This window comes from Hyperoodon ampullatus (genome assembly GCF_949752795.1).
Source record: "Hyperoodon ampullatus genome assembly, chromosome: 15".
NCBI lineage: Eukaryota > Metazoa > Chordata > Mammalia > Artiodactyla > Ziphiidae > Hyperoodon > Hyperoodon ampullatus.
Window position 1 is genome coordinate 24,861,968 of NC_136928.1, and position 24,025 is coordinate 24,885,992.

General features: G+C 42.0%; 1 protein-coding gene across 1 annotated transcript in view; it reads right to left on the bottom strand.

Moving 5' to 3' along the window:
- SEPTIN10 (septin 10) overlaps positions 1-23,564 on the bottom strand; it is a 35,207-nt gene extending 11,643 nt beyond the window's left edge. The window contains exons 1-7 of the mRNA XM_079721438.1: positions 23,546-23,564; positions 17,202-17,322; positions 16,591-16,786; positions 9,392-9,578; positions 5,472-5,633; positions 3,757-3,853; positions 2,463-2,631 (exon numbers count right to left, since the gene is read on the bottom strand). Of these exons, the coding sequence (XP_079577564.1) occupies positions 2,463-2,631; positions 3,757-3,853; positions 5,472-5,633; positions 9,392-9,578; positions 16,591-16,786; positions 17,202-17,292 (902 nt within the window). The 5' untranslated portion in view covers positions 17,293-17,322; positions 23,546-23,564. The remainder of the gene's footprint in view (positions 1-2,462; positions 2,632-3,756; positions 3,854-5,471; positions 5,634-9,391; positions 9,579-16,590; positions 16,787-17,201; positions 17,323-23,545) is intronic.
- Positions 23,565-24,025: the final 461 nt, after the last annotated feature.

A 24,025-nucleotide genomic window follows, 5' to 3' on the forward strand; every position in this document is an offset into this window, starting at 1 on the left:
AGAGACACTACCTCATGAGGGTACAACTACCTGCCGAGCTGAAGAAACCACTGATCCAGGCCAGCAGAAGTCTTCTTTTGGCATCTTCTGCTCCTTTACCTCATTATATCTGAACAGTCACTAATTTCTTTCACTTTTATCTTCTAGATGTCTCTCAAAGACATCCAGTTCTGTTCTTGCTGCTGGCACTTAGCTCCTCAGCACCTCTGCACACCCTCTGACCCCTCCCTCACACTGCAGCCAAGAGTGATCTTTTAAGTGCACATACGGTATCGGTATCACTGCTTCAAACTTTGTGCCTTTCCCTGAGGACAAAGACCAAATCCCCACCAGGCTGCCCTGCTCCTCTGATCTTCCTGCAGAGACTTAAAGATGGCTTTCTCTCTCTGCCTTCCAGGTCTCTGCATATGTCTCCTCTGTTTTACCCAGGTAGTAAAAGCTCAGAACAATAAGTGCCTCAAGGAAGTCTTCCCTAATTTTCCAGCCCTCCCCCCATGATACACCACCTCTCCTTTCGTGCACATTTCACAACTATAATTCATTGTGCAGTTAGTTGTTTGGTTTTGGCCTCCCTCCCCGTGAGAATGTAAACCCCATGACAGCCAGGACTATATAGTCTCATTCAGTATTACCTCACCAGCACTTAGCCTAGAGCACTGCAAACACTAGATGCAGTATTATTCACTGTTGACTCCAAAGTATCATCTCAGCCTTCACTTCTCCCCAGGCTCCAGATTCATTTATGAAATAACCTACTCTAAGTCTTCACCTGAGTATTTAATAATCAACTTAAATGTAACATGTCCCAAACTTAACTACCCACCAGGAAATCTACCCCTTCCTCAGTCTTGCTCATAACAATAAACATCACCACCGTTCACCCAGTTTCTCAGGTGGAAAACAGTAACTGGAGCCACCACCCTGGATTTCTCTTTCCTTTACATCCATATCCAGACCATCAGAGAGTCCTGTTGACGTCACCTTCCAGTCCCATGTGGTGACCATGCTTCTCACCACCTGCACCACTGCCACGCCAGCACAGGCCTCGGTCTGCTCCTACTTGGATGCCCACAGCAGCCTCCTGCCTGGGCCTCCTCACTCCCCCAGCCCCTGTTCACCACACAGGGCAAGAGCATCTTCCTCTCTGCCCCCACGGTGCACACTTGGCCAGTGACCAGCAGGAAGTGTCTGCTGAAGGGCTGAGTGGGAATTTTCATTTAAATGTGATTCTTCGGCTCCATACCCGGAAACTGCGAACCTGCATTTCTGAGTTCTCCACAGGTGACTGATGACTGATCCACCAGGCACCTGAATCCCTCTCCTCCAGCACGCAAGGCTGCCCCGCCCGCTGTCACTCAGGATCCGTGTCTCCTTCAGGCACGTGGGGACCCCTCACCACCCACAGACTTGAAAGAGCGAGAAGTGAAGCCTCCTGGGAAACACAAAGGGAAGCCAATGCTAGATGCTTTCTCTTCAGCAGAGAAAAATCATCGCTTTACCAGAGCTGGCCCATAACTAGAAGCACAGCATGCCCAAAATTGGTGAGGAGGGTGAAGTACATAGAATTCTTAATTTATTATGCTACCAGAGCTAAAACGCTCATTAATCTGTAGAATGGAAAAACTTTAAAGTTGAGCCTCATCTATTATTAAACCTTCCTGAAGGTCACGTGCAGTGGCAGCTGGACCCAGCGCTCCCCCCTCCTGTGGTGTTTGGTGCAGACGCGGACCCCAGGGAACGGCTGGAACGTCAGTAATGAAACGCAGAGGAACCCTTGGTCCCGTAACAGATTCAGAACAGCGTTGGTCCCGAGCGAAATCGTTTGGGAATGTGACATCAAAACAAATCTGATTTAGTCTGTTAAGGATTAGAATTCCACCTTTACATAATTTAATGAAAACAAACAAAGAAACAAACACCTTGGGAAGGTAGCAGCATATAAAATTACCAAGCAAGTTTATAACAACGCTTCACACTCTAACCACTGAGCAAGTTATGATTCCTGTAACTTTATGGTAATATTTTCAGTCTTATCTCTGACTCCCGACAAGAACTTTCATGCTTCCTTTACAAGATATTTTCCTAAGTTTAGTCATTCCAAAACTTTCATCAGGATAAAAAACAACAGCTTTGTAGTTTATTTAATATGATTCATAGTCCAGGTTTTTAAAATAATAATCAGTACTCTTTCACCTTCTTCACATAAATACAAAAATAAAACCAAATCATGAGAGACTTTGCCTTTGGTTACTCACTTCACCAGATGCTGAAGTCCTGGGCTTCTACCCTATGTCCTCCCTTCTACTCAAACTCCCAGAGTCGGATAAGGACAAGACCTCCGAGAGCAGCATGGAAAGCAGAGGCATTAATCGTAGCAGGTGGCACTACCTCACGATGTGGGAGACTCTCCATCACCCTGGGCAGACGGAGAGGCCCGCCCACCTCCCTCCCTGGCTGCTCACCTGAGCGGCTTGTTCTCGGGGCCCGTGTCGGTGAGGCCCATCTCCTCCAGCTTGCGGCGCCGGTACAGCTCGTAATGCCTCGTGTGCGTCTCGTCTCGCAGATCCTCCATGTTCGTACAGATGAGCATCTCCCGGAGCTTGACAGAGTCGCAGTGGCTTTCATTTTCCACTAATAGCCGGAAAACAGAAAACAGCAACACCGATTTTTAATCCTGACATATAATTAGTATTTGTTGAATGGACGAGTCAATGAAAACATGTTTGAAATAACCCAAACAGCAAAATGATCAGTCTGATTAACAGCTACAGTTGTTTCATACAAGTAACCAAGGAAGCAATTCCTGTATTACACACACCGAATTATAGGCGATATTGATTAACAGAGGTTTGCTTAAATTTAGTAGCCAAGGACAAACAGGGAATAGGAAAGAAATACATTCTATTCTGTACCATATGCTCCAATCATTTCACTAGCATTTTGTTAGCAGTTTATAAACCATCCTCAGGACATTTCACATACCGCCTGAAAAGAGTATGTAATATTTTTTCACTAAAACTTCAAGGTGGTAAACTCTGCACACTCGAGAAAACCATCTGTGCCTGCTGTAAACATCAAATTCTTGTCACACAATGCCACATTTGTGATTCTGAGTCACATATGTTACTGTGACCAATAGTTTTAAGTACAATTATTACCTTTATATTTTCTATACATTAAAAATGTTAAGTTTTGTCAATATTTTCCACTAATTACAAAATTTGTCAATTTTAAAAAAGCAGCACTGGGAAACCAGTACCAGCAGGGGTAATCCATTCCCCATTAGTTGGCATCATGAATGAATGAGCCAGACAGTGCTAATAACTTACTCATTGTAGAGATAGATAAATGCTAAAAATTTTTAGTTGGCTGACTGGTTTGTTTGGGAAATAGTTGGCAATACTTTGATGAGTAAAAATATATAAATTTACAAAGTGGTTTATTGTGTCGCAGAATTATCTAGTACTTAGTTTACGTACTATGTTTAAACAATACTATTTACACTCAAATTTTGTTCAAAGTACCCGACCGGTGCTTCCCGCCTTCTGAACGTCCTGGTGCACCTGGGCAGGTAACGTGATCTAAGACAGGAAGTAGGGAGGCCGTGCCTGGCCTCTGCAGACGTGGCTAAAACAGAACAGAGCCAACCCTTCTGACAGCCAACCATAACCCCAAATCAGCATCACCTCCTAGAACGCATTAAATGCAGCTTTCAGGCTGTCAGGCAGCGCACGTATCCTTGTTCATCCCCTTTACCTTGTACGATGCCCCAAGGGTACTGGCGAGCTCTGACCATCTTATTTCCAACCTTCACCTCATCCATACTTCCTACCACAGCAAACGGCAGGTGTCCCTGGAAAGGAGCCAGGACATCAATCACATCTCATACCAGTAAAAACAGAGAAGAGAAAATTTACTAAATAACAAATGTGTTAAAGCCAAATGACCTGCTGTGCCTCAGCTTTTAAAATGTGCCCTGTGAACATGTGTTCACAGCTGTTCACGTGTATGCCAACTGTTCTACAGAGTCATCTTCAGGCCCTAGAGAGAGAATTATTTACTGAGCAGGCCCCACATGTATTCCTATTTTGCTGCCAGAATACAAAAACAGAATTCATTTCCCTCACAGGTATCATTTCCCTCATTATTATCTTGGTCCTAAAAGACAAAGATAACGAGGAAATCACACACACACACACACACACACACACACACACACACACACCCCCCTATGGAACCAAAGTGTATATATATAGTGTATATCTACATATATAACACTAATATAAAATAATATTTAAGTCCCAAACTAATGCTAAATACAAATGTTATAGAAATTTAGAGGAGGGAGAGGTCTCTTTGGGCAGGAAGACAACCCAAACTGGAGATGGATCGAGCAGAATAGGAAGAGCTAGCAGAGTAAGGAGAAGATTTTGAACAAAGATACAGTAGCCGGATTTAATGGCAGTGAGTAGACTGTCCTGTCTGAAGCTGAGGATTAATGTAGGGAAAAAGTCTAATGTAAACAGTATTATGTTTAATATTTAATAATTGACAATATTTAGTTTCTTAATTGCACCCCTCTGAAAACTTATTCCAGGTGGGCACAAAAAACAAAATTAGATACAAAGACAGTTTAACACACAGGAATTAATATCACTTCCTTTACATTAGTCAGCTTTCTATATGAACAAAGTATGAAAAAATCAGAAAAGCAAAAGGGGAGAAATGGAACAAACAGGTACTGAATGTCACTGTGTCAGGCAGTGAACAAAGCTGTATCCTTACAACAACCCTTAAGACAGGTATTATTAACCCAATTTCATAGATAAGTTAACAGTCTCAGGGAGGTTAATAATTCCCACAAGAACACATGGTAAAGTCTGACTCCAAAACCCATGATCCGTCAAAATATAACCAAGTATTTAAGAAATTTGGTAGCCTCCCTCAAGTAGCACAAAGAACTTAGTCATCCTCAATCATATTAAGTTATGTATAATTAAAATATACTAAATATATTCTATATTAAAATATAAAAAAGTTATGTGACTATTTCATATGTACCTGTGACCCTGTAAGGGAGAATGAGCTTCAATACCAGATTAGAAAGCTCTCCTTAAAGATTTTAAGATCCTAAAGCATTCTGAGGGAGGCCATAACGTCTTCTCATGTTCTTAAAGACAGGACAGAAAGGAATCTTTCTAAGGCAATTAAATATGGTTCCACAAAAGATGAATCCCAGTCTCACAGATGTATCACTTCATTTAGGTGAAAGTAGGGAGGAAAGAAAAATGCTCAAAAATGTATTCTCATTATACTTTTCCAACTCTAGAAAATAAAACATTTCCCTATACTGGACTCTTTCAAAATTCACCTTGTTTTGGAAGAGGTGAAAATACATTAGTAGCAGTGTTACTTACTTATAAATCACTTTTTTCATATGTAAAACAAATAATATTCAGTTAAGAGCTTACATTCATTGAAGCATTGATTTTAGCAATAGTTTCATCATCTGTTGGGAACTGGTATATCTGAACACCATTGCTGACCAATTCACTCATGAGCTTGATCTTAAACTTCTGTAATTCAGTTTTAGAAATTGTATCTGCTTTGGCAATCACTGGTATAATGTTCACCTATTAAGAATAAAGAGAAACAAAATCTCATGATTGAGAATTTATTTTTTAATCCTGAAGTTTTTGCATTCAAAACCACTCAGTCCCTGACAAATTTCCTTGACCTGGATCAGAGGACAGGCAAACTACAGTCCACTCACTGCCTGTTTAAATAAATAAAGTTACTGGAACACAGCTAGGCCCATTCATTACACATTACATATTTCCTGTGGCCACTTTCATTCTATAATAGCAGAAGTGAGTAGTTGTATCAGAGGCCCATGACCTGCAAAGCCTGAAGTATTTACTACCTGGCCCTTCACAGGAAAAGCTTGCCGACTCCTGACGTAGAATCATTGGCTTCATTCTTACCAGATACTCGTAAACAACCACTCCTACAAATGCTGGCCTTACGATAACTGCTTTTAAAAAGCAGAGCTCTGGCACTTCCCTGGTGACAACAGTGGTTAAGAATCCACCTGCCAATGCAGAGGACATGGGTTCAAGCCCTGGTCCGGGAAGATCCCACATGCCATGGAGCACCTAAGCCCGTGCGTCACAACTACTGAGCCTGCGCTATAGAGCCCTCAAGCCACAATTACTGAGCCCACATGCCACAACTACTGAAGCCCATGCGCCTAGAGCCTGTGCTCTGCAACAAGAGAAGCCACCACAATGAGAAGCCCGCGCACCGCAACGAAGAGTAGCCCCCTCTCGCCGCAACTAGAGAAAGCCTGCGGGCAGCAACGAAGATCCAACGCAGCCATCCACCCATCCATCCATCCATATATACATATATAAATAAAGCACAGCTCTTATAAAGTTCATCTTTCATCTGAATTCAGGTTTAGAAATCTCACATTTTCTTCTCTCAGTCTCTGACAATTCCATGATACACAAAATAAATAAAATGTGAGCCGTGAGCTGAAATCAGCTGCATAATTCATTAAGAATTTTCTTAATACTCGAAGCACTAAGTAATCAGGGTGACTGATCTCAGCAGACCTACGGAACAGGCCAAGGGCCTCCTTCTGCCTCTCATTTAAGCAGGTCCCTTTTCCCAATGACTTCATCTGACCTGCACCCTATTGTCAGACTCTTACCCAGATGTTGAAAGAAGGAGATTTTACGAATACCAACTAAAAACATTCACGACTCAAGGGAATAATTTTCTCAGCATTATTTTTTTTTAATTATTTTATTTTATTTTTGGCTGCGTTGGGTCTTCATTGCTGCACGCAGGCTTTCGCTAGTTGCGCCGAGCGGGGGCTGCTCTTCGTCGCGGTGCACGGGCTTCTCATTGCGGTGGCTTCTCTTGTTGCAGAGCACAGGCTCTAGACGCATGGGTTTCAGTAGTTGTGGCACATGGGCTCAGCAGCTGTGGCTCGCGGGGCTCTAGAACGCAGGCTCCGTAGTTGTAGCGTACGGGCTTAGTTGCTCCGTGGCATGTGGGATCTTCCCATATCAGGGATCGAACCCATGTCCCCTGCATTGGCAGGTGGATTCTTAACCACTGTGCCACCAGGGAAGTCCCCCTTTCTCAGCATTATTTAAAAGTCCTGTCACTGGCCCAAGAAGAAGAGATGTGGGGTCCTGAAGACCAACTGACCTGCGACGCTAGTTCTGTATGATTAATGTCCCCACCAAAGAGTGATATCTCCACAAATTCAGGGGTTTATAGGTTTTTTGGGTTATTAGTTTGTTTTTAGTGAAAGACTTCAGGCTAAGTAGTCATGTGTGTCAAGAGAGTGAGCTATCAATGTAATTTTCAGAATGAAAGTGAAAACTAAATATCATAATTCCTTTTCTATTCTTAAATGTATTTTTCTTCTCCAATTTCACACTGATATACTGTGTACATTTGGATTTATTGGTCTTAAATACGTTCCAAAGGAGGTAAAGATTTTTCCAACTATCCATGAAATAAACTTCAGCAATTGTGGGTAAACAGCTTTGAAGATAAATTAGTCAAAGTATATAAAAATTTGATGCCAAGTTCTTGATTTCGGTATCATATAATATTGATACATAGATATTCAATAAATTATGCCAAGTTAGTAACTTCTAATTGATTCCACTATTAATAGCAGAAGCATGCCAGTGTACATACCTGACATTAAGCTTTTTCACTGTAGCATATGCGCCTGAAACTGACCTTTGCTGAGGCATCTATTTCAAAGACATCCATTTGAATAAACCCACTGCAGCTGCAGACATAGCTACTGGCTACCATCAGGTAAGGAACTGGGCAGCCCTGCCTGGAGGACCCCCTTTCAGAAAGCCTAGATGGCTGAGCCTGGAGTGACCTGCCTCTCCCTTGCCAGCCTCAATTCGCACGCTAGTGCTTTAAAGTCACCACCAAAGGGGGAACCTGTGAAACCCCAGATGCCTCACCCTCAGACCCTGATAGAGGCTGAGCCCAGGTTCACGACCCCTCCCTCCCTCCCCCCCATTCTCACCCCACCGTGTGGCCTTGAGTGTGCTGTGTGCCCTCAGGACCCGTAGGGACAACCCTTGCTCCTCGGAGTCCCCTGAGGCTTGTTGCTGATGTGCATCCTGGGACCCTAAGAACCAAGAGGGCCGGCCCAGCCATGACAGTGGCCCTGGCGGAGGGGGACGTGGCACCACCCGCACAGGAGGTAGCTCTCCATGTGGAGGGAGCCGCGGAGCCCTGTAGTAAGAACAGGACACACTGTCGATTTAGTCCACCCTCACACCTGCCTTCGAGGTAGATACTCTCCTGGTTCTGGTTTGAGAGGCAGGGAGACGGACGCTCGGAGGGTAGAAACCTGACAGGAACAAGGGGCGATTAGGTGGCAGAGCGAGTACTGCAGGCACCTCTGCCGCCACCAGACAAGCGCAGCCTGAGACAGAGCTGTGCGCTCTTGCGTTTATGTCTGTTGAATAAGATGGGTTTCCTGTATCAGACTCAACTATGAAAACAACCGGCTAAATGGTTAGAACATCCGATCAGGTAAACAGACTCTTACATGAGCTTCCTCCAGGCCCGTCACAGCCTGGGGACTGCGGTGCTGGTCAGAAGCCAGCCCGTCTCTGCACCGACGCTGCACCCGCTGGCCCGTGTGCCTTCCACACCGACTTCCGTACTAGAAAGCAGCAGTGGCCAGATGCCCTTGCTTTCCCAGTCCTAGCTCACGAAATGCTCAGCCAGGTAACGGAGCTGCATTCCTCACACCATCAGAGGTCACAGGAGAACCCTGGAGACTTTTTTAGTATAAGACACTAGTCTTTAACTATCTTTTAAACAAATTTAAAAAATCTGAAGTGAGTTAATTTGTGGATACTATTTTTTACAGCTCCCTGAATTTATACATAGCTCACTGGCTCAGAAATTCAAAAATAGGTTTTCTGGATATGGTTGAAATAAAAATGTAATTTACTGTAATATGTGGTGAGACTTTAGACCTTGATCTTCATCAGTGAGCTGCTTCTAACTTAATAGTGTCATACAGTAAAATTAGTGTCAAATAAATTCTATAGTTAAATGAAAATGAATACCCATATTCTGGCATGCAATTTAATCACTAAAAAAGGACTAAAATTTTATGTTAATGCTTTTTCTTTGCATCTCATCTCCCAAACTGAATTTCTCTGGAAAATATCCTAAAATTGAAAATTATCAAATGTTTTTAAAATGCACAGAGTAAGAGTTATGACATATGTACATATCATAAAGATATTTTAATAGTTCCAAGTGAATGAACTTGGAACTATTAAAATGAACTGAAGCACGATGGTTGGTCCTTTTCCAAACCCACCCTGCTGTCCAGGGTCTTCATGGTCAAGAGATCCAGTGTCTTCAGAGAGTGGCCTGTTGGGGAGATGAAGTAGAGGCACACGTGGATGCGAGAGTCATGGTAGTTAAAGAGGGAGCGTTTGATTTTCAGCTCTTCTTGGAGGTAGGCCTCAAACTGAGCGTCGATGTAGTCAACAATGGGTTGGTAGCTGAAAAAACAATTATTTAAATATTTAATACAATATATTCATGATACCTTAATAAGGTATATGCATAAATCTAAAGTTTGAGATCTGTATTTTCACCAGTGAACAGTTGCTATCTATGCTAAACAGATAACTTAAGTAATAAAACAATGTGCAAACGTGCAGGTACAAAGGCAGTACTTTGAAACTATCAGAACAACCTGTGCTTTAAACCATTTTATAGAAACAACACTGAACCTACACTAATTCCCTCTCACACTCATTCACACGCTGGAGCCCTTCTGGCACGGCTTCCCACACTTGCCAGGCTGCTGAAGGAGGTTAGGCATCTAATTGCAACCAAACTGGACATGGCATATTATTCTGCTGAGAGAAGGCATGAATATCAACAACTTAAAAGATACTTAAGTCAAATTCCATGACTCCCTGCCTCTGAAATCGGATTGTGAGGCGTGGAAAGCATTAACGTAGTAAGGAGGAAGGGCACGCCCATGTGGAAGCGCCTAACTGGTGTCGCAGGCATGACTTTATTCTCATTTACTTACAAGCAAGGGAAAGCCCGTCGCAGCCGACACGCGAGTCCTTGCCTGGACCTTCCTCCCGCCTGGCGCGCCTGCCCCCACAGCTGTTCCCGGCTGTTCACCCTTCAGGGTGCAGCTCACAGCACGGTGCACTGCAGACAATAGTCTGTGAACGGCCTGCTTCATTTCGGTATGCTAAATCACCGTCTGTGGACCTCAACTTTCTATGCGTAACTATTCTCATCAGGCAAATCTGGGCTTCCAAGTGAGAAAGGCAGCAAACGGATCCTCTATCAAATTCCCTGGACACCTTTACACTTATCCCTGTAGCCCCCAAATGGAGCAGTAACTGTGCAGCTGAGGTACTAATAAATGTGCATTCAGTGGAACGCCTGGCCCTGCCAGTCCTCGACGATCATCACCTCCTTCTTTTAAACTCATAGAACCCCTGTTGTCCCCAGGCAGACAGCACGCAGCTGGGGACAGAGACAGGACCTTACGCTTCTGTGCTCTCCACACAACAACACAACAGCACACCTTCACCACATCAGATGTACTACTGGGGACACCATCCTTGGGAAACTGCTCTAAATGTGACCCAACGTGATGCCATCCCCAAAATAATAAAACAGTAAAACTTAATCTGTAAGTACATATTTAACATAAAATTTCCAAAGAAGCTTCTATTAATGACTTAAAATAGATCAATTATAAATAGCCATAAACACTCCTCTATCTGAATGCTTTGCATAATGCCTGTCATAAATGAAAACCATAAACATTTTTTGTTAAATAAATAATAATAACATTAGAAATTCTTCCACAGTATTTTCCTCTAGGCTTTCCACAGTATTTCCAGTACCTTGCAGGTTCGATCTTCAATGAAATGAAAGACACTGGCTTAAAATACAAAAACCACCTCGTTTCTCAAAGTACTCATAAAGGGTAAGGAAGTAACCACGTCAAAACTGAAGAGAGTAGAAACAGGGAGGTGAGCAGAGGACCAGAGCGGGCTTGGTAAATGGGCCAAATCCAGCCACATTCCTTTGTTATTCATAGTCTGAGGCTGCTTTTTCACTACAAGCAGAGTAGTTTGGACAGAGGCCGTAGGTTCTGCAAAGCTTGAGATATTTACTTCTCTGGCCTTTACAGAAAAGGTGTACCAGCCCCTGCACTAAAAGCATCAGTGCTAGTTTCATCCTGAGGCCAGTTTGTCAATGTGGTTCTTCGGCTTTGCTCCCAAAGGATTTGCGGGACAAGAAGGAAGAAAGCAAAGTCCAGGTCCACACAGGAGACTGCCTCCCCACACTGGGCTGAGGTCCTCAGATCTACACCTTCAGTGCAGGAATGAGCTAGAAGTAAACCCGCAGTTCCTCCCCTCTCCCCCAGGATCTGAGGGAAGGTTGCCCTGGCACTAAATGAAGTTGGGAAAATAAACGGAGAGGGAGAATCAGCCTCAAGAACTTGTGGCCACGGGGTCAGCCCTCGCACGAATCCACGGCCCGGGTTCACACATGGCCTCTGATTCTGAGAACCTCAAGCCACTAAACTAGGATCCTGAGTATTAACACCCAGAGGGACCTAATGTAAGCAAATCCAAATCTGTTCTGAGTATCTCTGCAAATAACTTTTCAAAGACCATGAGAACGCTAATAAAAAACAACCAAGCATATAGGGGAGAAAAGGCACAATGAATAAGAACCAAAGGAAAAAACAAACATCAGTACAGTAACTGCAAAATTGCAATGTACTGGAATTATAAGATATAGTTACAAAATAGAGACAAAAGAAATAGAAATAAAGGCGAACTTGAATATACGTGCTGGGAATAGTAAAGTAACAAAAAGTGATCCTACAGATATGAATATGAACCACACAGAATGTACAGATTTGAAAACTATAATAACCAGAATGAAAAACTCATGGATTAGTTTAAAAGCATATTGGACACAGCTAAAGAGAGAATCAGTATACTGGAGGATAAATCCAAACTAATTATCCAGAAAACAATAGAGAGAAGAAAAAAAAAAGATAAACCTATAGAAGAGAGATTAATAAACACAGAAGACACAACGAGAAGGTCTAACATACATTTTTACACCGTTTCAGAAGGGGCAGAAACAGCATCTGAAGAGATGATGTCTCAGATTTTTTAAAAGAACTGATGATACTGTTCAGACTCAAGAAGTCAAACAAATCACAATCAGGATAAATTATAAATAAATAAAAACCTAGACATATCATGGTAAAACTGGAGAACAACAAAAACAAAGATCTTAAAAGCACTGGAGGAAAATAAGGAGGATACTCTTAAGGGGAAGACAGACTGACAGCTGCCTTCTCAGCAGTAAAAACAGAAGCCAGGAGACAGTGAAATGGTATCTTCAATGGGAGGAAAGAAAATACATGCCCACCCAGAATTGTATACCCAACTAAAATTTCAAGTATGAGAGTAAAACAGAAAAATTTGGTTAAGAGGGTAGTAAATACTGGCTATATAAAATGATAATAATAATGTCCTGTGTGGTTAGGAAAAAGAGAGAGAAAACATGACAGGGTAAGTTGGCGGGGTGGGGGGGAGGTTAACAGTTTAACTGTTCAAAATTCCATTTTATTGTCTATTTGTATCATCGAGGACAAGTACAAATATTAATTAACCTTAAACCTTGATTAGGTTAGAGATTGTGTTTGTAATTTCTAGGGTAACAACTACAAGAATAGAAATCAAGCAAGAAAGGAAAAAGAAACATGGAACTCGTGACAAACAGAAAACTCAAAATAAGACGGTAAATTTAAACCTAAAATATCAGTAAATATATTACCTGTGAATGGACTAAGCACACAATTAAAAAATAAATATTGTCACAGTGGATTTTAAAAAAGAAAACCATATGCTTGATCAGAAGCACATCTAAAGCACAAGAGTACCCAGAGGCTGGAGTGAAGGAACAGAAGAACACGCCTCCACAAGAAAGTGACGTCTGACAACACAGAAGCCTCACAAGAGGAAAAGGTCGCTACATAGTGATAAAAGTGTCTATTCTTCAGGGTAAAATAAAAGAAAAAATTAAAAGTTAATTGAAATTGGAAATATCAATACTGCATACCAAAATTTGTGGGATGCAGCCACACTTAGAGGGTAAGTATGGGTAAAGCCATACTTAGAGGGTAATTTATAATCTTAAATACATAAGGCTGAGAATCAGTGAGAAATCAGAGCAAATTAGATCAAAATCCAAAGAAAAGTAATTACAGATATAAGAGCAGAAATTAATAAAATAGGAAAAACAATAAGTATAAAATAGATAGGATCGACAAAGCCAAAATTTGAAAAGACCAAGTAAACTTACCACATTTTGTCGAGGCTGACCAAGGAGAAAAGAAACAAGCACAGATAACCAGTACCAGGAAAGGAGGTGTAGATGTCATTACATATGATGAAGACAATGAAAATATATTAGAAGAATATTATCAACATCTTTAAGTAAATATATTTGGGAATTTGGATGAAACAGATTCCTGGAAAATTGTAATTTTTCAAAACTGTCTCAAAAAACAACTCCAAATTGTCCTATAATCATTAAAGAAAATTAATTAATAACTCAAAACCTTCTCAGAAAACTCCAGGCCCAGATGGTTTTACTGGCAGGTTCCACCAATCATTCCAGGGAAGAGTAACTCTAATCTTACACAAAATTTTCCAAAAAACAGAGTGTAAAACTCCCAAAACTCATTTTAGAAGGCTAACATAACCTTTATTTAAAAAAAAAAAAAAAAAAGGATAGTATAAGATACTGGTTGAAACCTCACTTATAGACATAACATGCAAAAATACTAAAAGGAAAAAAAAAAATCAGATACAGCACAATATAAAAAGAATACCAAATGGTATCCAAGACTGCCAGGTTAATTTACCAATAAAAAGTCAGTTACTGTAATTCATCTTATTAAAGATTAAAGGAGAGAAATTACAATCTTTTCCACAGAATACAAAAAAAAATCTGATAATAATATGTATTCATGATTTAAAAAAAACAACTCTTACTAATAATATAAAGTAACTTCCTTATTCTAACTGAAAAAAAGAAAGCAGCATAATTCAGGGCAAAAAGGAAGCTTTTCCTTTGGAGTCAGGGCAAGGCAAAGATGCCCACTATCTCCACTGACTCCAGTGGAGTACTGCCAGTCCCAGTGCAGTCAGGTATTAAAATGCGAGAAAGGAAGTAAAGACCACTGTCTTCAGCCATGCTGGAGGAGCAGCAACTGGATCCACACCCCGCCCCCACCCCGGCCCAGACAAAATATATGGAAAGGGGGTTTCAGACACAGGACAATAGGCAGTAAAAACGCTGATCACTGGGAGGGAGATGAATGAGGGGAGTCTACAGCCTCCCAGCCCACTGCCTGCAGACAAGTTTCTGGGGCCCAGCACAAAAGAGGGCACAAAGCCTGGCAGACCCACTGAGGACGGAGGAGAGACAGGCGCTCAGGGAGGCTAAAGCACCAAGACTTCACCAGAGGGCGCTGGGGAGAAGGCACAGTACCGGCCACAGGAGAAAGCACTGCCCCGGGGGAGCCCCTGGGGAAGAAGTGGCCTGCAGGGCACGTGAGGGGACTCAAGGCTGTGGACATTTCTTTAACTGTCGTGGTGGTGGGTAGGAACTACACATTTGTCAAAAGTAACTAAATTGTACACTTAAGCAAACAATGCATTGTATTATTCTATGTAAATTATACAGCAATAGGGCTTCCTTGGTGGTGCAGTGGTTAAGAATCCGCCTGCCAACGCAGGGGACACGGGTTCAATCCCTGATCCGGGAAGATCCAACATGCCGCGGAGCAACTAAGCCCTGCGCCACAACTACTGAGCCTGCGCTCTAGAGCCCACGAGCCACAACTACTGAGCCTGCACTCTAGAGCCCGTGCTCCGCAACAAGAGAAGCCACCGCAATGAGAAGCCCGCGCACCGCAAGGAAGAGCGGCCCCCACTTGCTGCAACTAGAGAAAGCCCGCGCGCAGCAATGAAGACCCAACGCGGCCAAAAATAAAAACCAAATAAATAAAAAAAAAATTATACAGCAATAAAACTTATTTAAGAAGAAGAAACAGAAGAATTAGAAAGGAGGAATATGCCATTATTTGCAGATTATACTATTACGTACATAGAAAACCTAAACAAATTTAGAGACGAGTTATTGGAATTAATCAGAGAATTCACAGAAGTGGCTATATGCAAGATCAATTATATTTCCATACACCAAATAGAAAATGAAATATTTGTAAAAGATACCATTTACAAGATCATCGAAACTACCAAATATCTAAGAATAAATGTAAGTGATTTCTACACAGAAAAGGCCTTTGCCTCCTCCACCGACCTGCTTCCTTCAGAAAGCCGACAAAACTGTTTCCTGAAATCTAAAGCAGAACACACAAGTGTTCGGAACAGGCTAACACATAAAGACAGTCAATGATGCAACATATTTTCCCTCTAAAGCAAACTTTTAGGACCTAGGAAACTACCTCTAATAATGAAAATATATAACTTTCAAAAAGGAGAAAGAACAAAAAGTCATTGCTTTGCCCCAGTCTATTTCCTCCTTTTATAGTTTAACTTTCATATAGAATCTATAATCAATCTTTATAATACCATAGGAGGGGCTTCCCTGCTGGCCCAATGGTAAAGTCCGCCTGCCAATGTGGGGGACGCAGGTTCGATCCCTGGTTGGGAACTAAGATCCCACAGGTCGCAGAGCAACTAAGCCTGCGCACCACTCTACTGAGCCCACGCACCTCAACGAGAGAGCCCGCGTGCTGCAAACTACAGAGCCCACGTGCTCTGGAGCCCATGCACCACAACTAGAGAGAGAAACCTCACACGCCACAACAAAGAGCCTGCAGACCACAACTAAGACCCGTCACAGCCCCCCAAAAAATAATAAAAATAAATACATAAATAAATAAAATTTTAAAAAAAGAATAATTATAATACCATAGAAATAATGCCAAAAGTAGTGACCTAATATAAAATACAATTAAAAATTTCATTATCAAACCTTTCCTGCAATGCTTAATAATGTACCTGGCTAATTTAGTTAGAATTTCACAAAACAATTCATGCACCATGGATTTGGCGATTATATATTAGCCATATATGCCTTTTTTTTTCTCAACAAGACAAGCCTTGCCTGAAAATTAGTTAAAATCACTTAATATACACCAAATTGTCATATCAGGAAATAACTAAAACTATTTTTGCTGAAACACACATTTAAAAAATGTGATTCAAATTACTCTAAAGAAATTAGACAACTGGATAGAAAAATGTCAATTTGTTAAAATAATAAAATATTGCTTAATTATTTAAAAAATTTAAGTCTGGAAGGAAAGGCATGGGTTTCCACAGTTGAAAATCAAATCACAGCACATAGGGCAAGAAGGCAGATATCCTGAAATAAGAAAAACCTATTTTATTACAAGAGGAAAGCATGTACCTCTCTTCTTTGTTTATTTGGTCACCAAATCCCACTGTATTCACGATGGTCAATTTCAATCGAACGTTACTTTCCTGGAGTTCATATGTCTGTGCTTTAAGTCTAACATGTGGGTAAAAATGTGAGGATTCGTGGTCTTCAAACTTCGTATTAAATAATGTGTCAATCAGCGTTGATTTTCCAATTCCAGTCTCCCCTGAAAGAAATGCAGGTACATCTTCACAGGTGCACAGGATGGATGAAGAAAAACAGAACAGTAAACTCTTATAGTGGTTTCACGGATCCAAATATTTCAAATACTTCAAAGGCTGGATTGTCCCTGAAATAAATACATGCTAAGGCTGGTCCACTGAGTCACCAGCAGAGCATAAAAATGAATCACGTGTGCTAAGTTACTCAGAACTCTGAAGAAAGCACTGAAATGTTTAAAGAACAAACAAAAAGTTTAAAGCAGTACAGCTAAGAAAACCAAAACTGAAAGAATTTAAATAACTGAAAAAAAATTTGTAATCATGATCTTAAGTTGCTAACGTGGGCACCATGCTTCTCATGACAAGAAGGAAGTGAGCACAGGAACAGAAAGGAAGAATCTAGGAGGGCTTGGCACTTACCCACGCAGAGAATATTAAAGCAGAAGCCTTGCTGAATCGATCTGTTGACCAGCTGATCAGGCAGACTCTCAAAACCAACATGGCCAGACATGGCTAAAGAACGAGTATTTTCTTTTTTTTGCTGAAAGGAAACAAAAACAACGGCAACAGTTTTTAAAGTTTTACTAAAACAGGATATAGGCACATTAGAGATAAACATAATTTATCAGAAAAAAAATTAAAGACTTTTTTATCATTATACCTCCCCCAAGATACAACTGGTTAAGTCTGTGAGAAACCTGTGTCCAGACCCTCAAAACACATATTTCTTATTATCTTCCTATGATGAGAGTCCAACACTACTTACGACATAAAAATATTTGATTTCCCAAAACAGGAAAATACTCAAGTAAACTACGGCATAATCATTCACAAAATGAAGTGTGTAAAAGTCATGAAAGATTGGCTTCCCTGGTGGCGCAGTGGTTGAGAATCTGCCTGCCAATGCAGGGGATACGGGTTCGAGCCCTGGTCTGGGAAAATTCCACATGCCGCGGAGCAACTGGGCCCGTGAGCCACAACTACTGAGCCTGCGTGTCTGCAGCCTGTGCTCTGCAACAAGAGAGGCCGCGACAGTGAGAGGCCCGTGCACCGCGATGAAGAGTGGCCCCCGCTTGCCACAACTAGAGAAAGCCCTCACACAGAAACGAAGACCCAACACAGCCAAAAATAAATAAATAAATAAATTTTAAAAAGTCATGAAAGATGTTTTTGATAAATGTTTAAGAACTTAAATTTTCACATTAAAATGTCAAGTGAGGGCTTCCCTGGTGGCGCAGTGGTTGAGAGTCCATCTGCCGATGCAGGGGACATGGGTTCATGCCCCGGTCCGGGAAGATCCCACATGCCGCGGAGAGGCTGGGCCCGTGAGCCATGGCCGCTGAGCCTGCGCATCCGGAGCCTGTGCTCCGCAAAGGGAGAGGCCACAACAGTGAGAGGCCCACGTACCGCAAAAAAAAAAAAAAAAAGTCAAGTGAAAGAGGTACAGTATGAAATTACAGATACAGTTCCATTCCCCAGTAACTTATGTCACACCCACCTCCTTGCTAATAACAACTACAATCAGTTCCTTCAGTCACTGAGACACACTCATCTGCTAGCTTTTCCCGAGGGCAGACCCCGGTCACTGCCGCACAAGCAGACAGAGTGCAGGATGGAGGTAAGAGTCTCACTGGGGTCAGAAGCCAGTGGAGACAAGGGCAGGCAGGTCAGCTGAAAACTCAAAGGGAAAATCCCAGAAAGCAGCGAGTCCAGCCTTTGCATACACACCATCAAATCTTTGGCTGAGTGCTGAACTGCACACGTATGGGGGAAATGGGAACTGGAAGGAGCCAAACAGAGTTTCCAAGAGGGCCAGCCTGGGGAGCTTGAATTTAAAGTCTGTAAGTTACAGGGGCTCAGTGAACACACAAAACCCTAGATGGGCCTCATTTTAGGAGTGAGGATCACATCCCAGGAATCAGAAATCCTCTCTAGTACTGAAGGCCCAACTGAAATAGACCTGCCATAACACAGATCAGTGTGAGCAGCCAGTGACTTAACTGCATGCTAGATCAAAGGCCAACACTCCTCAGAAGACGACAGAGGCCAGCACCTCTACAGTGTATCATCCACAACACCTACTATACAATCAAAGCACTACATAGGAAGAAGCAAAAAAATGTGATTCATAGTCAAGGAAAAAAACAGTCAAAAAAACGAGATCCACAAACGAGCCAGATGTTGAACTAGCTGATAAAAACTTAAAAAGAACTCTGATAAATATGTTGAAGACGAAAAATGTGCTCTTTTTCTACAGGAAAAAGAGATGTATATAATGGGTGACGTGACAGGGAACTATAAGAGAAACGTGAACGTGCTCAACAACAACGAAAGGCAACAAATGGAATTCCTAGAATGGAAAAATGCAACATCAGAAATTAAAAAGTTATTGAATAGTATTAACAGCAGATCAAACAATGGAAGGAAGCTTTGTTCAATATCATTATCCATGCTAAATATCTTTATTTATCCAAGCTAAAAATCTCTCATAGAAAAGATAAAACTATAACAGAGCCTCAAAAAACTGGCACAATATCAAATGGTCTAACATACCTATAATCGGAATGCCAGGTGGGAAAGAAATGGGAGCCAGAGGAGGGAGGAAAGAAATGTCTAAGTAATAGTGACTGAAAACGTTCTAATTGTTTCGGCATGAACTCACAGATCCAAGAATTCCAGCAAACTACAAATGAAAAAATCACAGCCAGGCACATCAGAGCAAACCATCTAAATGTAAGGATGAAGAAAGCTTTCCAAGCAACCAGGGGTGGGGAGGCATATTACAGACAAGTAAAACATAAGATGCACACCAAAAGATGACAGAACAGCACCAGTAAAGCACCAAAGAAGAAGTGACAGCCCAGAGTTCTGTATCCAATGAAAACACACCTCACAGGTGAAGGCAAATGAAGACAGCTACATTTGCTAAATGTACAAATGACATTTACGAAATGTCACGACCAGAAATGCTACAAGACAAGAAATGCTAAAAGTTCCCCAAGAGAAAGGAAAATGACAACAGACGGAAACTCAGATCTACAAAAAGGATGAAGACTGTCAGAAAGGTAAAAATATGGGTAAACGTAAGAAAATTTTTTGCTTGTTTTAATTTCTTGAAAATATAGATTGACTGCTTAAAGCAATAACAACAGTGTATTACAGGATTTATGATACATGGAGAAGCAGGATGCATGACTGTGACAGCACAAAAGATGGGAAGGGGAATGGAGTTACACTGTCATAAGGTTTCTACACTATACAGGAAGTGCTGCAACACTGAAGGCAGTGAGTGATAAGTTAAAGCCCACATCAATTACTGTTTAAAAAAATAAAAGACCAAAGAGGGTTAGCTAGTAAGCAATCATAAAAATACTCCATTAATCCAAAAGGAGGCAGGAAAAGAAAAAAAAATGAAAGAACAAATGCGACAAATGAAAAACACATGGCCACAAATGTATGGACACCAAGGGGGGAAGTGGTGGTGGGATGAACTGGGAGGTTGGGATTGACATGTATACACTAATATGTATCAAATGGATAATTAATAAGAACCTGCTGTATAAAAAAATAAAATAAAATTCAAAAAAAACATTAAAAAAAGAAGAAAACACATGGCCAGTTGGTAGACTTAAACCAGCTGCGTCTATAATTAAACAGAAGTGGTCTAAGCCAGCTGTCCAACAGGACCTTCCATGACAATGCTGAGCTGCCAACACGAGCCACCAGCCACGTGCAGACACTCAGCACCTGCACGTGACGCATGCAACCGAGGAAGAAACTTTTAAATTTTATTTAATTTTAACTAATTTAAATTTAAATAGCCATGTGTGGCTAGTGGCCACCATACTAGACAGTGTAGGTCTAAACTTTTCAATTAAAAGGAAATTGTCAGACTAGATAAAAGAGCAAGACCCAAATATATACTGTCAATACAGCAACTGACACGCTGATGGTAAAGTTCATATGGGAAGGCAGAAGACTTAGAACAGCTACAGTGATTGTACAAAAGAGCAAGCTGAAGGACTTACAGTACCTAATCTGAGGCTACAATCACCAAGGAGTGTGGTATTGTGACAGTCTATCATTTACCTATTTGTCTACTTAATCAAAATTAAAAACTTAGAGTCATCAAGGAATATGCAAGTCACAGACTGGGAGAAAATAGTATATATATGACAAAGCACTTGTATTCAAAATACATAAAGAATTTTGTAAGACTCAATAACAAGACAACCCACTTAAAAAAAAAATAGGTAAAACACTTGAACAGACACGTCACAAAAAAGATAACAAAATAGCCAATGAGCAAATGAAAGAGTGCGCAGCATTATTAACAGTTATCAGGAAAATGTGAAGCACAACTATAATAAGATACCCCTGAACAGCCACTAAAATGGCAAAAATTTAAAAGGCTGATAACACCAAGTGTTGGAGATGATGAACAAAAATGGGAACTCTGGTAAGTTCGCTGCTACAAATGCAAAGTGGCACAGCCGCTCTGGAAGGCAGGCAGTGGTTTCTTATAAAGTTAAACACACATAACTGCACAGCCAAAAAACCCCGCTTGCCAGCACCCAAGATAAAGAGCACCCATCCACACAAGGACTGACGCACGGATGGTCGTAGCAGCTTTCCTCCAAACAGTCAGAAGTGGCAAGAAACAAGCAAAGGTCCAACGACTGGCAAATGGATAAACAAGTTGTAGTGAATCCACAGGATGGAATCCTGAATGACTGACACATTCCACACGTGGAGAAATCTCAAATGCTAAGTATCTAAACAGTGATTTTATTCACTGTGATTTGAGTTTCAAAAAGAAAAAATCTTTTCATATATTCTCATATATATATGAATATGGATGAAGATGTCTCAAAGGGTAGTGACAGACTGTTGGGAGTGGACCTGGAGGTGTAGGTGAGAAAGATGAGCTTGTCACTGTATATGGTGGGAGAGTTCCCACGAGGACCCCAAGACTGCTGGCACCGGGTGTACCCACACCTTCTGGCTATTCAAACACTAATCTAGGTGCTGCGGTGAAGGGGTTTTACAGATGTCATTAAGGTCCCAAATCAGTTAACCTTAGAAAGGGAGATTATCCAGGGTGGACCCTTAAAAGGGCCAGAGCACTTTTGAGTGGAAGGGATTTGAAGCATGAAGGGGCCTTGCCTTTCCAGTTCCCCTTGCTGTATGGGTCGCAAGGACCTAAGAATGATCTCCGGAAGCTGGCAGCAACCGGCCAGCAAAGAACGGAACTCTGCCGACAACCTGGAAGAGTCAGGGTTGTGGGGGTGGGAAGTGGTCCCAGCTGGGAACCAGCAGCCGACATCCTGCACGTGAGGCCTGGGTGGAGAAGCCAGCGGAGCCAGCCTGGCTCTCCCGACCCGCAGGCTGGGCGCTAATCAACAGCTGCGGTTTTAAGCAGCTCAGTCCGTGCCATTTGTTACCGAGCAACAGAAAACTAGTCCACGAACGAGTTGTGCCCTTTGAGTCCCTCTTACCAGGTAAGCCTGTTATCTCTGTGATTTAAAAAGAAGAGAGGGGCTTCCCTGGTGGCGCAGTGGTTGAGAGTCCGCCTGCCGATGCAGGGGACGCGGGTTCGTGCCCCGGTCCGGGAGGATCCCACATGCCGTGGAGAGGCTGGGCCCGTGAGCCATGGCTGCTGAGCCTGCGCGTCCGGAGCCTGTGCTCCGCAACGGGAGAGGCCACAGCAGTGAGAGGCCCGCGTACCGCAAAAAAAAAAAAAAAAAAAAAAAAAAGAAGAGAGAATGAAGAAACACACTATGCTTCCCAGCTGGCCGTGAGAACGTTCAAGAGGATTAGAACAGTACTTGTTAGAGTTCCTATCGGAAGCACAAAAGTTGAACTAAATGGCCTATAGAATCCCTCCTGGTTCTAAAGCATGTGATTTTAATGTCATGGAAATAAAAGAAGCTTTTCAAAAATGTGGGAGTGGTCAGCATCATTTAATGAAGAAGAGGGGCTGGAGAAAATGAGGACTAAGCAGTGAGCACTCAGTGCATCCATCACTAAACAATTACAGTAGTTTCAGCAAAGCAACGTGTTACAAGGCAGATTAAGAGTAATTCAGAGTCTGCGAGGTGATAAAATAAAGATGGAACAGACTACAATTACCAATGAGAACAGAGATAAAATGATGGCAGCTCGGTGGCCAGATGACCAAGTATCAGAACTGGGGGGACCTCAGCACGTGTGGGGAGGCAGAGGCTGCTGGAGCACGGAGCTAAAGCAAAGGGATCTCGTGACCCGTGCTCACGGTTACAGTTTTCTCTTTTAAAACACTGACAACTCACCTCGTTCACCAAATTAAATTTACTCCCTCTTTCTAAATATAATTTTTAATACAAATTACCCAAACGCATCCTTCCTGTGCAGGCACTCAGAAGGCCCTCAGAAGCACTAAGGTCTGACTTCGCACTCAGGAAGGCTCTGACAGGGCCGTCCCGTGGCGTCCCACCCTGTCATCACCAAGGTCTGCAAGGACGCCCGCTACAGCAGTGCCAGGCTCCCCCTGCCTGCCGTGGCAGAGCTGGAACCTGCATCTGCTTAACGTCAGGCAGGGTAGAGACGCTGTGGACAGTCGACACTGATGCAGTTCGTCACTGATTTTTAACTTGGATCAACATAACAGTTAATTCATATTCAAGGTAAGTAGCAACAAAAGTCTTTCAGGTCTCTCAGTAGTTGTTCTGAAACCACAGAGGCATCCAGAGTACAAGGTGGGTCTACTTAAAAGGTATACTCACTTTCTCTTCATTGTCAAATACTTGTGGGGACATATGAGCTGTTTTTGTTGCCATGTGAGACTGAAAGAGCTGAAAAAGAAAACACAGATATTACTCCAAAAAAACCTATATCTAAGTAATGTACTTACATTAAAAAGGAATTCCAGTATTGTCATTATCACCAAGCTTTGACTTGTAATCTACACAAGTGACTCATGTTTAAAACTGTGGTTTTCTTGCTGGAAGGATATCTGCACAGGTAACTAATATGTGATAGTCAACACATGATACACATTATTGCACTTACACCCACACACACAAAAATGTAGAAATTACCATGTATAGAACCCCTACCACATGCCCATCACCATGCCAGCTCATGGAGTACGTGCTCTTATGTGATCCTCAGGACACATCTGAGCTACACACATTACCACTCCACAGCCTGCACGAGAAAATTAGGATTCTGAAAGGTTAAGTAACTCACCCTAAACCATACAA